We start from the raw sequence: 13,634 nt of genomic DNA on the forward strand, positions 1-13,634 counted from the left end.
AGAGATTTCACAGGATCACAGAATGGTTGGGGTTGGAAAGGTCCTCTCCATCCAGTCCCTAAACTGGAGCTCTTGCATCTCTCCTCTCCACCTTCCATGTTACAATCTCTCTTCAGATGGTGTGGTTGGGAGTCAGGCTGGCAGGTATAGACTGTCCTCATCTGTTGTTCTATCTCAGGGGTTAAAAATAACCTCAGAAACCTTCACCTTTTTTTGTTGTTTTTTTTTTCCGTGTTCTTTTTCTAATTTCAAATGAAAAGTATTATTTGACATTAACTCTCATGGAGAGTTGCTGCATGGATTTCTTAAACAAAGCAGAAGTACAATCATTTATTAAAAAAACCCATCACTGCCTAAGTTGAATCAACACTGATCATCTATTAATATTAAGAATGACACATCTTGCTGCTGCTTTGGCTCTGGATCAGTGTTATTGTTTATTAACATCTTGAAATATCACTGCAGGATGGATGATGCTCAAATCTGGACCAGAGAAATCCACCCAAAACTTCCTGCAGAGAAGTTGGGAGGTGAAGAAAGCAAGAAGGGAAAGGATGCACATCTCCAAGGCATCCTTTTACCCACTTTATATGCATTTTGTATAAATCAAAGGTCACGTTTCCAGGCTGTGTTAAATCATCAAACAGCTCTTTTCAAAATGTCAGCAATTCACTGCACAAATAGCTTGCCAAATAATAGTTAATCAACTGCAAATGACATGCAGATTCTCCTGGAAACTTTGGGGAAATTGGTAACCTCAGCTAAATGTAGACAGCATTTTTCATGGCAAGTCACTTCCTACGCTTGCCTTGGATGAATTAGGCTGGGCAAAGCTCTGATAGAAATAATTTCAGAAACGTGGATTAGGCTGAAAAGTCATGTTTGGTCTTTTTAGCATAACTGTGCTCATCCCAGCTCCAGCCAGGAGCTCCTTTCTGCCTAAACTGCCCCTTTGCAGTTCCATGTCACTGCTTTGGAGAATCTTTCTTCCAGTGCCTGCATTATGCAAATTTTGGGATCTGTTACCAGCTCCTTCATCTTCGAGCCCTTTCCCAGAGCAGCTGAACACGATCCAATGAGATGACACAAGAACAATTTATGTGTCACTTATCACACCTTGTTGTTCACCTGCCTGAATTCTACATTTAAATCCTATGGGTGAGTTTCAAGTGATTCAAGTTGCTCAAGCCTTGGCAGACACTGGCACTGGGGTTGTGTCTCTCCTGCAAAACAGAGTCAACAGCAGGTGCTGTGCCTGTCCAGCTGGTGCCTCTGCACAATGCACGTGGTTTAGATGTCTTAGATGAGCAGTTTTGGTGCTGGTTGTCCACCAGTGGCTTTGGCATCCTCATGCAGTGTCCCTGCCAACACTGGTTCCGTGTCCAAAGAACAGCCAGGACCAAAAACCCCTCCAGCCTCACTACCCTCAATTTCCTTGGGGCAATAACTCCAAATTGCTGTTGGGAATATTCACTTTCACTGTGGCATTTCCTGCAGAGATAAACCACTGTGGACACGTTTTTACAGCTTTCTTTAAAAAATCTTCATGTGAAAGAGTTGTGTTGGTGATACACTGGTAACTCCCCACAGAGACAAAGCTGAAAGGAAGCTAAATAATTAATACAGTCCTCCTGCTGGACGTCTCTTACTTAGCAGTAGCTCTCATTAAAATCAATAGAAGGAACACAGAACAAAAGGGCATATTTACTGAATTTAGCCCGTAGATAATTAAGTGGCAAATAGGTCACGCTCGTTAGGAATTTATTTAAAGCCATTTTATTTTGATAATGCCAGCTGTCACCAAGTGCTGCTGTCAGGGCTCTTCTTCCAGGGAATTTTTCTTTCATACCTGTGCAAGTCTTGACCCTTGAAATGCCAGTGGGGAGTACAGCCAAGCTCTGGGCAGGGGCAGGGAGATGTGGGCACTTGACATGAGGAGAACAGAAACTGAAAGAGAGAATTTAGGCATCAATAGTTGGCCAAGTTTGCTGCCTGTAATTAAATACTCAGATAAAGCTTTATATTTGGCTTTATGCCACTGAGGGCCCTGCAGATGGATTGCAGGTGCTGAGCTCCAGGTATGCACTGAAATGAGGAGGTAACTTTGAGGTCTAGTGGAGAGCAAAGATCACCTTGTGGGGCTCAGTCTGGGGTGACTTTTTTGTATGAGGAAAGGTAGGCAATAATTTGGGAAAGGTAGGGACAGTGACAGCATGCTGGAAAAGCCTCAGAGCATCCCCTGGAGATGCTCACAGTGATTGAATCAGCAGAGAAAGATTATTTAATCAATCATTATATGGGGTGGGTTTTTTAAAGAGGGGTAGTTTTCTACTCATTTGGAAAGGGAAGCAGAAAACAAACGTGTGTTTGTGTGTGTGTGTACAGAAAGCTGCCATCTCTGGGGGCTTAGTGTGGTGATATCCTTTTGGCAAGAGGAGCCTCTCTGGAAAGTGTGTGAAACTTGGTCCCTGTCCTTTCTGTCTCCCCTCTTCATGTTATTGTTCTCGTGGAGATGCAGGTTCACGAGTTTGTTAGAAACAAAGGGCAGCCCACTCAGCACCTCTGAGTGTGAAACCCTCTGGAAGGACCTGCAGGATGCAGATGTTCTCCTCCCCCCTGTGCCCTGGCCCGGGGGGCGCCCAAGCCCAGCCCTGCCCCCTGAGCTGGCATTAATCTGCCATGCAATCTGCTGGAGCGGAGCGGGGCTAAATCCCTGCTGCATAACAAAATGCTAGATTAGCAGTTAGGAAACCTGGTGATTAGAGAGATTAACTGCTAAAGACATCGTTCCTTCGGATGTAAAGCCTCCGTTTTCATTTCGAGCTGCCAGCCCGTGAAAAAACACTGCGCTGGCAATTAGGAACCCACAGAGGTGCTGACCTGCAGAAGGGGGACTGAAGTTTGAGATGGCTCTGGCAGCAGTATTTCTTGCTCTTTGCTTGTTAGGCAGCCCATTTTTCTCTTTCTCTGGACATTTAAGGTTTTGCCTCCTCAAGAGCTGCTGTTTTCTTTGAAGAAAAGGGGATTTGCTGTGGGCTACAACAAATAGCAACAGTCCCTCTCTTTGGCTTTATCATTTCCCGAGGTTCATAGGATGGTTTGGGTTGGAAGGGACTTTAAAGATCATTAATTCCAGCTCCCTGCCATGGGCAGGGACACCTTCCACCAGCCCAGGTTCCCCCAAGCCACACCCAACCTTGACCTGGAACAATCCCAGGGATGGGGCAGCCACAGCTTCTCTGCCCAACCTGTGCCAGGGCCTGCCCACCCTCACAGGAAGGAATTTTTTCATAGTATCCAATCTAAGCCTTTATTGAAGCCATTTCCCCCTTGTCCTATCACTCCATCCCTTGGAAATAGTCTCTCTTCTTCTTTCTTGTAGCCCCTTCAGGTCCTGGAAGGCCACAATGAGGTCACTCTGAAATTTCTCTCCTCCAGGCTGAACAACTCCATTCTCTCAGCAGAGCTGCTCCATCCCTCTGATCACCTTGGTGTCCTCCTCTGGACCTGAACTGAATGCTTACAAACCTGAGTTAATAGCAGGTTCCCTATTTCTACAGAATAAAAAGGATTAAAAATGAAAACAGGGAATGCAGAACAGGAAAAAACCCAAACCCCACAACCTTCACAGAGAATGTACTGGGGGTACATTTACCAGGAGTATTAAATGTGATTCTCCCATTTCTCCCTTTCCAGAGACATGGTAGATAAATGACTATAATTAAATCACACTCAGACTTGTGATTTTGGGGTTAAAAATAAAACAGACCACAACCACCTTGATTTAAGCAACAGCTTTTGAATATTCTGCAAGGCTCCAGCTATGGGTTTCTAAGTTCCTTAAACAATAAAGCTCATACTTGGCAGAGACTTTAGCTAGACAGCCAAAATAGAGCTACAAGGGAGACCTTCACATCTTAGTAGCTGTGTAACATTTGTGCTAATGAGAACAGGGGTTGGATGTGGGGAGGTGCCTTGAGTGTGGCTCAAGTCAGAATCCATCAGCAGGCAAAGCAGATGCATCTTTATCAATCAATAAATGAAACCGTGGCTGTTCAGCAGCTCCAAGTGATGGATCTCTAAATTGTGTCTGTTCTGATGGGTGAGAAATCCTGACTCCTGCAAGCTTGGCAGTGAGTAATTAAGAGACAAGCTCAGCAGTCAATAAATGCCCTGTGGGATTAGAGGTTCAGAGCAGACCCATGAGAGGCCTCCAAAGGGGGTGAGCTGATCCTCATTTGTTCTGGAGCATCTTCAGAGCCACACTCTGGGGCTGACCCCTAAGCATGCCCCTCAAAGTCACTCAGGTATTGCCAACATTCCCTCTTTTCCAGTGAGCCTGGCTCCCCACTTTCCCAAGGAAGTTAAGGGGTGTTAAATAAGGATGTTCAAAGCTTCCTAAACCCACAGAGTGTAGGGGGAAGACCACCTGACAGGAAAACAGGGGCATTTCTGGAAGATAACACAGCCAGCAGCACCCATCAATATTGTATTTATCTTCTGTAACCAACAAGGATTCAGAGCTGCTGCTGCCAAGACAGAGATCTAATGAGGATATTGGATTTCCTAACCAGGCTTCTCTCTCATGCTCCCACACTGGAAAAAAAGGCAGGAAACCAGGATTTGCTGGGATATAGCAAGAAGGTCACTGCAATCACATCTGCTGCTACACCAATATGTACAACTGCCCTGTGCTTGTCCCTCCTTCCTCAGGACAAAGTTTTCTCAGTCATGGAGTGAATTTGCAAAGAGCATCTGAAGCCAAGGAGAACATTTCCAGTGCCACAGCTTGGTTTGCAGGAGGGGAGGTTCTTTGGGAAAGGATTTGGTGCTTGAAGAACATTTTCAATCAGAGAATAGGAAGAGTGGCCTGGCTGGGAACGCAGCAGGCACAGAGGAGTATTTGTGCATGGAGGTGTGGGGTGGGACCTGCCTGAGCAGCCTTTGAGCCAAGCTGGCAACTTAAACACCTTTGGAGAGGGGTAGAAAACGTCACAGCTCTGAATCAGGACAGCCCAGGGTTGAATCCTTAAATACCAGTGGGATTTAAATGCATCCCTGAGTGTTTTCCTCAGCTGCAATATTACTGGCTGAAATATAAAATATCCTGCTCAGTCAGGGTGGGAGACACGGTGGGTTTAAGCTCCCCATGGGTCTGTAGGTGCTCTGAGCTGTGCCCACAGCCAAGGCCAGGGGGGGCACAGGGACATCCCAGGAAAAGGGTCACTGAGGCAGGAGCATCACTGGGAACAAAAGTCCTCTGAACTCCATCACAGCCTCATCTTAATCCTTTCTGTACTTTCCTAAAAGGAGGCCAATTAGCATGAGAATTACAGGCCAACAAAGTGGTGCTGTACTGCTCTTTATATATCTATATCTATATCTAGAGAGAGAGAGAGAGAGAAACACTTTCTTCCCAGACAGCAGAGAACTTCATTTTTTATCCCCTGTAGCTTTTTATAAGCAGTAAAGACCACTAATACTGATGGGAAGTTAAAAAAAAAATCTTGCTCATAAATCTTTTATCACTTTTAACCTAGTCATTTAAAAATATCTTGGCTGGAGGCTGTGGATGGCAGAGCAATAGAGTTAACACAGACTGAAAAATAATAATCTGCTTTTCAGTCGTGGCATTAGAGTGATGCTGGTGGGCTGGATGGCCTGTTTGTAACCTGATGAGGACATAAATAAATGAAACTACCTATTAGAAGATTCTCTATGAGATCTCACAGCCAGGGGCTGATTTTCTTAATCATTGCTTACCAACCCAATGTATACAGCAGATTGAAATTCCCAGAATCAGCCATCAATGTTTGAGCCTCCTACTGAAGCCACTTTAAAGAGACCCTTCTCTTTCTTTTCCAGAGACTCAGTGCTCCAAACTTTCTGAGGAACTCCTGAAGTACAGACAAAGCCCAGCAGAAATGCTGGAAAACAGCAATATTAATTCCTGTAAAGAAGTTAAAAAGGAATCCAGGGAATTTTGTGTTGCCTGACAAACACTTGCATGAAATCACTGGGGTTTAAGTAAGTGGTAGGAAATGAGCAAGAATTAATATGAATCTGCCAAAGCCTGGTCTTGTTAATTTGATGAATTTCCTTCTTTAAGAGCTCAGCAGGCCCTGGGGGTGAGGGAAGAGGTCTCTGATAAGCCTTTGATCCGGCACTCATGACATTTTCACATCCCAATAGGGCACCAGGCCAGAGGACACAGACTGGACAGCAGCCAGGAGTGCCATTAACTGTCCCTTTCTCTCAGAGCTTCACTGCCACAGCTGGGAGGGTCTACAGAGGTCCTTCCACCCTCTGAGTCTCCCTCATGGATGGTTTTTAGGGTGTGTGTTTGCTGCATTTACAGGCACCACTGAGCTGGTTCAGGCAACCAGAGAAACAGCTCAGTGTGGTAAAAACCCCAACAACCCAAGCCAAAAATGTACAATTCCACGTGGTGATGTCCCTAAGCCTGGGCTGGAATTCTCACTGCCCCTATCATGGCCTGCATGGCCTTTGAGACACAGGACGTTCTCCTACCCAGCTCTGAGGGGTGGAAAAGCAGATCTAGTTTGGGGCATCACATTTTGAGAAGGATATGGAGGAATGACAGAGAGCCTTGGGGAAAACATGGATAGCAGCAAAAACCTGGATCCCTGTGGAAGGGCTGAGTGGAAGGAGATGGGTTTTAGTATATAATAAGATTGAAATTGCCACTTCTGGAGCAGAGCTTTGTAAGCAAGACCACCCCTTGCAGGCTGGCAGGGGGCTGGGGGAGTGATGGGGTGAGGGGAAGGTGGAGGGGGGATATTCCTCTCAAAGGCTTTCCCTTTTCTTTCTCCTTTTGCAGAGGAAACGTCCGTGGATACAAGGGAAAGGTAATCAATGGTAAGCACGAAGTTCCCTGGGGGAATGTCAGAAGGACAATAAAACTTAACACTTGGTTGAAGCAACTGGGTAATGAACCTTGCCACGAGCTGAAGGAAACACTATTGACAGAGCTGCCTGTGCTGTGCAGGAGAGAAATCAGTGGCTCCACTCCCCTGGCTCCTTTTTTCCAGCCTTGCCTTAGGATTTGATGTGGTGGGATAGCCCTGGAAGAGCAGGTCTGTATAACTAACCTTGTAGGAAGGCAGGGGTACAGCTCCAGCTGCTGGGCATGAGGGGCACACGTGTCCTACACCCACCCTTGCCCCTTGGAGTGTGGACATGCCTGAATTCTGTCCCTTTTCCTTCCACAGCCACCTCCAGAGCAAACCAGCTGGCACAATAAAGCCCCAGGAACACCAGGCTTAATCACAGAGACAACACAGAAAGAAATATAAATGTGCTTCACCTCACTGCAATATCAAGGGGCAGAGTTTTGTGGGTAGGGAAGGGGGAGATGTGCTGCTCTGATGCATCACTTCTTCAGACAGAGTTTTCCTCACAAAATAAAAAATATAATTGTCTTTGCTGCTAAAGCATTCTATTGGTGCCCCCAGTAGCTGCAAGAAAAGGTTTCAATTCCCAAGCTGCATTCCTGTCAAATGTTGTTATCTTTGTGGCCAAAGTTTGTTATAAATTGAATATTCTCAGCCCTAATTTCTAAGAGATTTGCATTTCCAAGTCAGGAGCTGCTTTGTTGTTATCAGGAGCAGTGTGATCATGTCAGTGTTTTTTCCCCTGCCCACTGGTGAGCACTGTGTGATTTTGGTTGCACACAGCACCTGGAGCCATGGTGTTACCTACTAATTGTATTTTAAAAGAAGTGAAGAAGGGGAAAAATAAAGAAAAACATGTTTCTCACAGAAATGAGCCTGAAGATGCTACAATATCATCATATCCTTATAATATAGACAAAATAAAAAAGCCTCATTGTTGTATTTAATACATTTTTGTAGTCATGGTTTAGGAGTCAATGGTACGAATTTTTACTTAGGCTGTCTGGGTCCTGGCTTCTAAAACAACTCAGAAGAACTGAGTTCTTTGTGCTCAACAGAACTGCAATCTTTTCTTCCAAAGGGGGGAAAAACCACAAGTTCCACTCCCAGCTTATTGGAAAAAAGAACCCTGTCTGTAGTTTATTGATTTATTTAGAAAGCACACACAGCAATGCACAGGGAGGGGGGAGAGATGCAAACCAGGTGAGCATACAAATCCATCCCAAAAGAAAGAGTGAGCCACTTCCCAGAGGATTAGTAGGACCTCAGTCCAGGTGAGCATTCCGACTGCTGTACCTCTAGGTTAAAAATAAAAACAAGAAACCACAGAGAATTCCTGAAGAACAACGTCCAAGTCCCCACTGCAGCAGTCCCACCCTTGGAGGCAGCAATGTCTTGGTTTTGTTTTGCTCTGTTTCTGTTCTGTGCCTGGTATTTCCCGGTGCTCAGGCGATGGTTTCCTTCCTCAGGGTCCTCCTCTGGTGACACGTGAGGATGCTCGTGAATGAGGATTTCCCCTTCGTTCTCGACCTCTTCTTCAGCTTCTTCTGGTGCTTGAGGGAAATTCCAAGCTCCTCCATGATGGCATTGAAAGAAAGACACTGGGGGGAGATGGAAATGGCATTAAACCCCTTCCCAGCATGGGGAGAGTCCAACCAAACCCTTGGCTGAGGGAAGCAGAGACCTGAGAAGGGCTCAGGGAGCTTCTCTGCTGAGACAGCTTTGAACAAGCCCCCAAGGTAGAACCGGTGACTCTATAAATATTTTTTTCCTTCCCAACTTGGCTTCCACTGACTTTAGCTGATTATGAATGTTCCTGAAATTCTACACATTTGCTATGTTTTGGTGCCTTCATATCATAAAACTTACCATTTTTCATTTTCTCCTGACCTTACAAGAACAGAGATCTTGCTTTAAATGCCACACATCTTAGTCACAAAACAGTATACAAGAAAAAACAAAGAACAGACTTTTTTTTTGTGATTGAGTTACTTTCCCCTCAGAAAATTATTTCTAAAATATAGCACAGCCCTCAATCTTCTTCTTTCTTTGGAAAGAATCTTTTCAAATGCTGTGTGTTGAAGAAAAGAGATAATTACCACAGGAAAAAGGGAGCTGAATAGTTTAGAGTGAAAGAAGAAATCTTCCCACCATCACAACATTCACAAAGACATTTTGGGTAAGTGGAAACATCTTTTGAAATCTACAGCTGGAATAATTACATGGAACACAAATAAAACACAAAAAGAGGCTTTAACTGGAAGTATCTTGCAAATAAAAAAAATTGTTCCATGCAAATATGTATGAATGATTTATTTATATATAAAATGAAGTGATGGCAGCAGCATGAAACAAAACTTTAACCACCTTACCTTCATCAAGCTGAATAAATCCTTCCTAGCAAACCCTTTCTAGAACTGACCAGCTTTAAAACACTGGGATAAAACTACAGTTCTTGGCAAATGGCAAATGGCAGAGGCAGCACAGATTTGGCTCTGTATCAAACAGAAATGCCCTTCCAGAGTGGTACCAGCGCAAGGTGGGCAGTGCCCAGTTCATAACCAGCAATTATCCAACAGTGCCCTCAGCTATACAAGACTTAAAAAGGTGAAAAAATACATATTATTGGAAAAGGAGAACCCCAAGCTTTCCTAGTGTCCAACTATTCTACAGGAATGTTTTCAAATGCAAAACTGAGCCTGAGATTAATGTGGATCAAGGGAAAATAATTTGCTTAAGGAAGCAAAGGGATCACAAAGAAGTGAATCCCACAGGCTTGGAGTCTTTCTGATAATAGTTATTTTAAAATCCAAACCAGCTGGAAATGGAACCATTGGGCACTTCACAACTCATGGAGTCGGATAATAAAACAGACTGTGCTTCTTCCTCCCCATAATGTGGGTCACACAGGCTGAGATCTCAGATTATTTCAAATGTATAGATCAATATGCTCTTTCTTTGAGGTGCTTCATTTTTGTTCATCTAAAATTCTGAGTTATACATCAATTAAACTCTTCTTAATTCATACTAAATGTAATAGGGATAGGCCACTGCACTGCTTTTGTTTCCAAACTACTGTCTGGTAATAGCCAGGCACTGGCTGATGTAATTATAATTTAAACACCCCCTTTACACAATATAATACAGGAGTTAGTCAGAGGTGTGTGCTGCAGCCTCAGCCCTCTGGAACAGCAGGAGGAAGGTATCATCCTAATGCAGACACAACTTCTACATTGCTCCAGGCTTTTTTAGAGAGTAGCACCACTTATTTCCAAAGCAATAAACCCAAATGCTCTAAGTGGCTGACTTGGGGTGGATTATTGCTCTCTACTGCCTTAGTTTTAATTGAGCTTGTAAAATCTAGATTACAAAGTGAATCCAGAACTGCATGGTAAATAAGGACAGGATCACGTTAACCCTCTGTGGAACTGATCAGGTTTATTTTCATTTTCTTTCCCTGTTGTTCTTGCTAACCTAACTAATGTTATGTGTCTAATGACAGCCATCAGTCTCTGCAAAGTGCAGACAGGGCTGATTTCTGCTGATGAAATAGTACATTTTACTGCCTTCTTAATAGGCTTGGATTTTAATTTTCCAAACGGGTTCATATTATTCAGACTGTGCAATTATCATAATGCCTTTCAATTTCACACCAACAAAAGAGTCCCATGAAGGTCCCCCTCCATCTGCAGAGAGATGTCTAAAACACATTGCTATTGCTGGCATGAACTCTGGCAGGGTTTTAATACCTCACTCCAGGATTTTGAAGTACCCAATGGTTCCATTTCCAACTGGCTTGAATTTTAATACAAATTAATTATCAGGAAGACTTCAAGTTATTCTTAGGAATGGCTTTGATGTTTAGGTCTTGCCTAAGAATTAGACTTTTGCCCAATTGTTCCTCAATAACCTGAGGGCACCTTTAAAGTAGCCTTTGAAAGGGGATGTTGACATTAAAATTCAATTTTAAAGGGTAATATGCTGTTCTTTTAGTCTCATATTGAGGCAGCCAAACTGAAAGTGTTTCTTTAAAAACCTCCTTTTTTACCTGCTGTTCAGGCCACCTTTGAGGTCTCATCCAGCATGACAGGAGAGTAGGCACAGAGTGATACCTTTCACAACAGTGATAAGTTTGACATTTTGCTTTTAGTCAGCTTAACTTTCTTATTCTGGCAGTGTCAAAATGCTGCAGGACATGGCATGTAAAAGGAAATGTCACCCTGTAAAATCAGAACAGGTCTTGCTTTCCTTGGGATGTGAGACTCTTTGCCCTTTGGTCCTTTCAGGGGGCTATTAAAGCTTAGTCCTGAAGGTCCCAAATCCTTCCAGACAGAAGTTTGTGTTAAGCTTTGGGATAATTACAGTTCCAAAATTTCTAAAAAAAAATAGCATAAAATAAAGTAGAAACAAGACTGGAAAAAAGAACCTACAGGCAGGATTTCTCAGTCTGCTGTTTCTGCTGCTGGGCTACCAGTGGGGACAAGACCTTTCAATTGCATTTTATTAATACCTTGCAAACCCAAGAAAATAATAATAAAAAAACCACCCCAAGCCCAGTGTGCTGTGTTGAAGAACTGAGAACTGTGAAAGTCAAAGGATGTGGGCCAGATTTTTTTGTGGAAGAACCTCTGCCCAGCTCAGGGGCAGAGGAGGAAGTGCAAGGCAGGATTTTCCTTCTGCAGTGCCCTCATTGCTGTGAAGGACCAAGACATGGGACACTGATGTGTCTTCCGATGAAAAAAAAAGGATTTCTTTGTGCCTAGTGCATCAAAGGAAAAATATCCCTAATGTTTTTCCTAGTGAGCAAACTGCTGTTGCAGCACATTAGGAATCCATGTGAGTACTCTGTCCCTGGTGGCTCATTGCATGAGGAGACCATCAAATTAACTCCTTTAACCTGGCAGAGTCTATTGAGCACTGATTGTCAGAACAGCATGACAATAATCCATGGATTAATTTAACTCTTCCTCAGTTAGTAAAACTGGTTCTCTGTTTCCTGTTTGCAAGGAAAAAAAATCGCTAAAGGTTCTTGCTGGTCTCCTAAACCTTCTAAACACAAATGAGACTTCCCAGTGAAGGCACAGATGGCCACACTGTGCTTGGAAGGGGTTTCACAGGAAATTTCTTCCATTTCACAGGATTTTCTGAGTTGGAAGCCACCCACAAAGATCAAGTCCAACTCTCCAGTGAATGGCTCAAACAAGGACAGAACCTGAAAACAGAGGGTCTGCAGCTGATGTTTGTTGAAGAGGGGGAATTTGCAAACATGACAGCTTCACAAAAACATCCTATTTTGCAAGAACCTCACTGAGATAGGGGATGTCTTCCTTCTCATTCTTTTTTTTTTTCCCCTGAAGAGCTGAGGATGTGAAGTTTCAGGGCTCTGATCCAGGGGGATCTTGAAGCCTGTAGTGTCTCTGCAGGAGCTGTCCCAGGGCCCACACACTCCATGGGGGATGTTATGCCTTTCCCTGGAGCCACAGCAATCCTGGCAAAACTTGCCTGTACAAACCTGGATTTGTTAGACTGAGGTGGCTCATCAGCTCTGCCTGACTCAGCTCCAAGGAGCCAGGGAGGCTGTTTGATAACTTTGGTAGCTGGGGCTGGAGCTCTTTGGAATTCTCACAGGGAATTCCTCCCAGCCTGTGAGGTTGTCTGTGGGGACAGCTGGAGACAGGGGAATTATGGCTGTTGTAACAACGGGACTGTTTCCTTGACAGATGTGAAAATGTTTACCTAAAAAGTGACAGAAATTCTCTGGACTCTGCATTAATCTGAGAAACAATCAGAAAACTGAAGCTGCAGCCCAGAGGATTTCTTGCATAGAGCAACGATGGAGATAAACACATTAGACATTTTCCTTCTCCTCTGAGACTTGAGAGAAGCTGAATTTAATTAGTTTTAAGTCTCTTCTACTGGGAAGCCACAAATAAAAAGTGCTCTCTTAAATCAGATACACAGACGATCTAATTCAGGTCTTTGCTGGTAAGAAGGAGCATTTTATGAAGAACCAAAGCTTTCAAGGCCCTATTCAAACAAGTTGAAAGGCCATTTTGAGCAAGACAAATTCTTGCAGCATCTGGAGTGGAGCACAAACACATCTGTAGATGAGCAGAGAATTGGTGGAGCCACAAACACCCCTGAATTCTGCAGGCAGCACAAACAATGCTGATCAAAAATTGTAGCAGGAATGGAAGGAAAGCACAGGTTCCTGGATGCTCTGGCTGTTCTCAGGAGCCAGGTATGAGAGAGAGAATTCCAGGAGAGCAGGGCTTTGCTGCAGCAGCTCAGCAATCGAGTGGGAAGGATATCCACTCCAACAAGTGCTCTAATTGCAGAGAAGTGCAGAAATGTCCCTCAATAAAACAGGTCATTAACTTGTGTGATGAGCAGCAACTTCACTGGGCAAGGAAACAGAAAGTAGGAGTGAGGGGTGGGAGATGAGCTGGGATATAGATCCAAGGGAATCAGGTTTTGGAAACAGGGTGATTTGCCACAGTTCGTGACATCCTACAAGTTGGCATTTCTATACACTCTGTATCTCAGAGTGTTGTCATATGCTTTTTTGGTGACAAAACCAGATGGAGTCCATTGTCTCCTGCCCTGTCAGTCCCCCAACTGGCTCAGGACTATTAAAAATCCAACTGTTATTCTTCTAGGGTATAAAAAGCATCCAATGCCAACTTGCTACATAAAAAAAATTCCACAAGTGTTTAAATA

At 43.9% G+C, this 13,634-nt stretch overlaps 1 protein-coding gene across 5 annotated transcripts in view; it reads right to left on the reverse strand.

The window, feature by feature from the left end:
• Positions 1-8,048: 8,048 nt before the first annotated feature.
• GRIK1 (glutamate ionotropic receptor kainate type subunit 1) overlaps positions 8,049-13,634 on the reverse strand; it is a 117,313-nt gene continuing 111,727 nt past the window's right edge. For 3 of the 5 annotated variants that reach the window (XM_071564497.1, XM_071564468.1, XM_071564487.1), the window contains one exon: positions 8,049-8,515. In XM_071564497.1, coding sequence (XP_071420598.1) covers positions 8,360-8,515 — 156 coding nt within the window. In that variant the 3' untranslated portion in view covers positions 8,049-8,359. The remainder of the gene's footprint in view (positions 8,516-13,634) is intronic. The other 2 variants (XM_071564507.1, XM_071564478.1) reach the window with 1 other exon arrangement.

The sequence above is a fragment of the Pithys albifrons genome, chromosome 1 (genome assembly GCF_047495875.1).
Source record: "Pithys albifrons albifrons isolate INPA30051 chromosome 1, PitAlb_v1, whole genome shotgun sequence".
Lineage (NCBI taxonomy): Eukaryota > Metazoa > Chordata > Aves > Passeriformes > Thamnophilidae > Pithys > Pithys albifrons.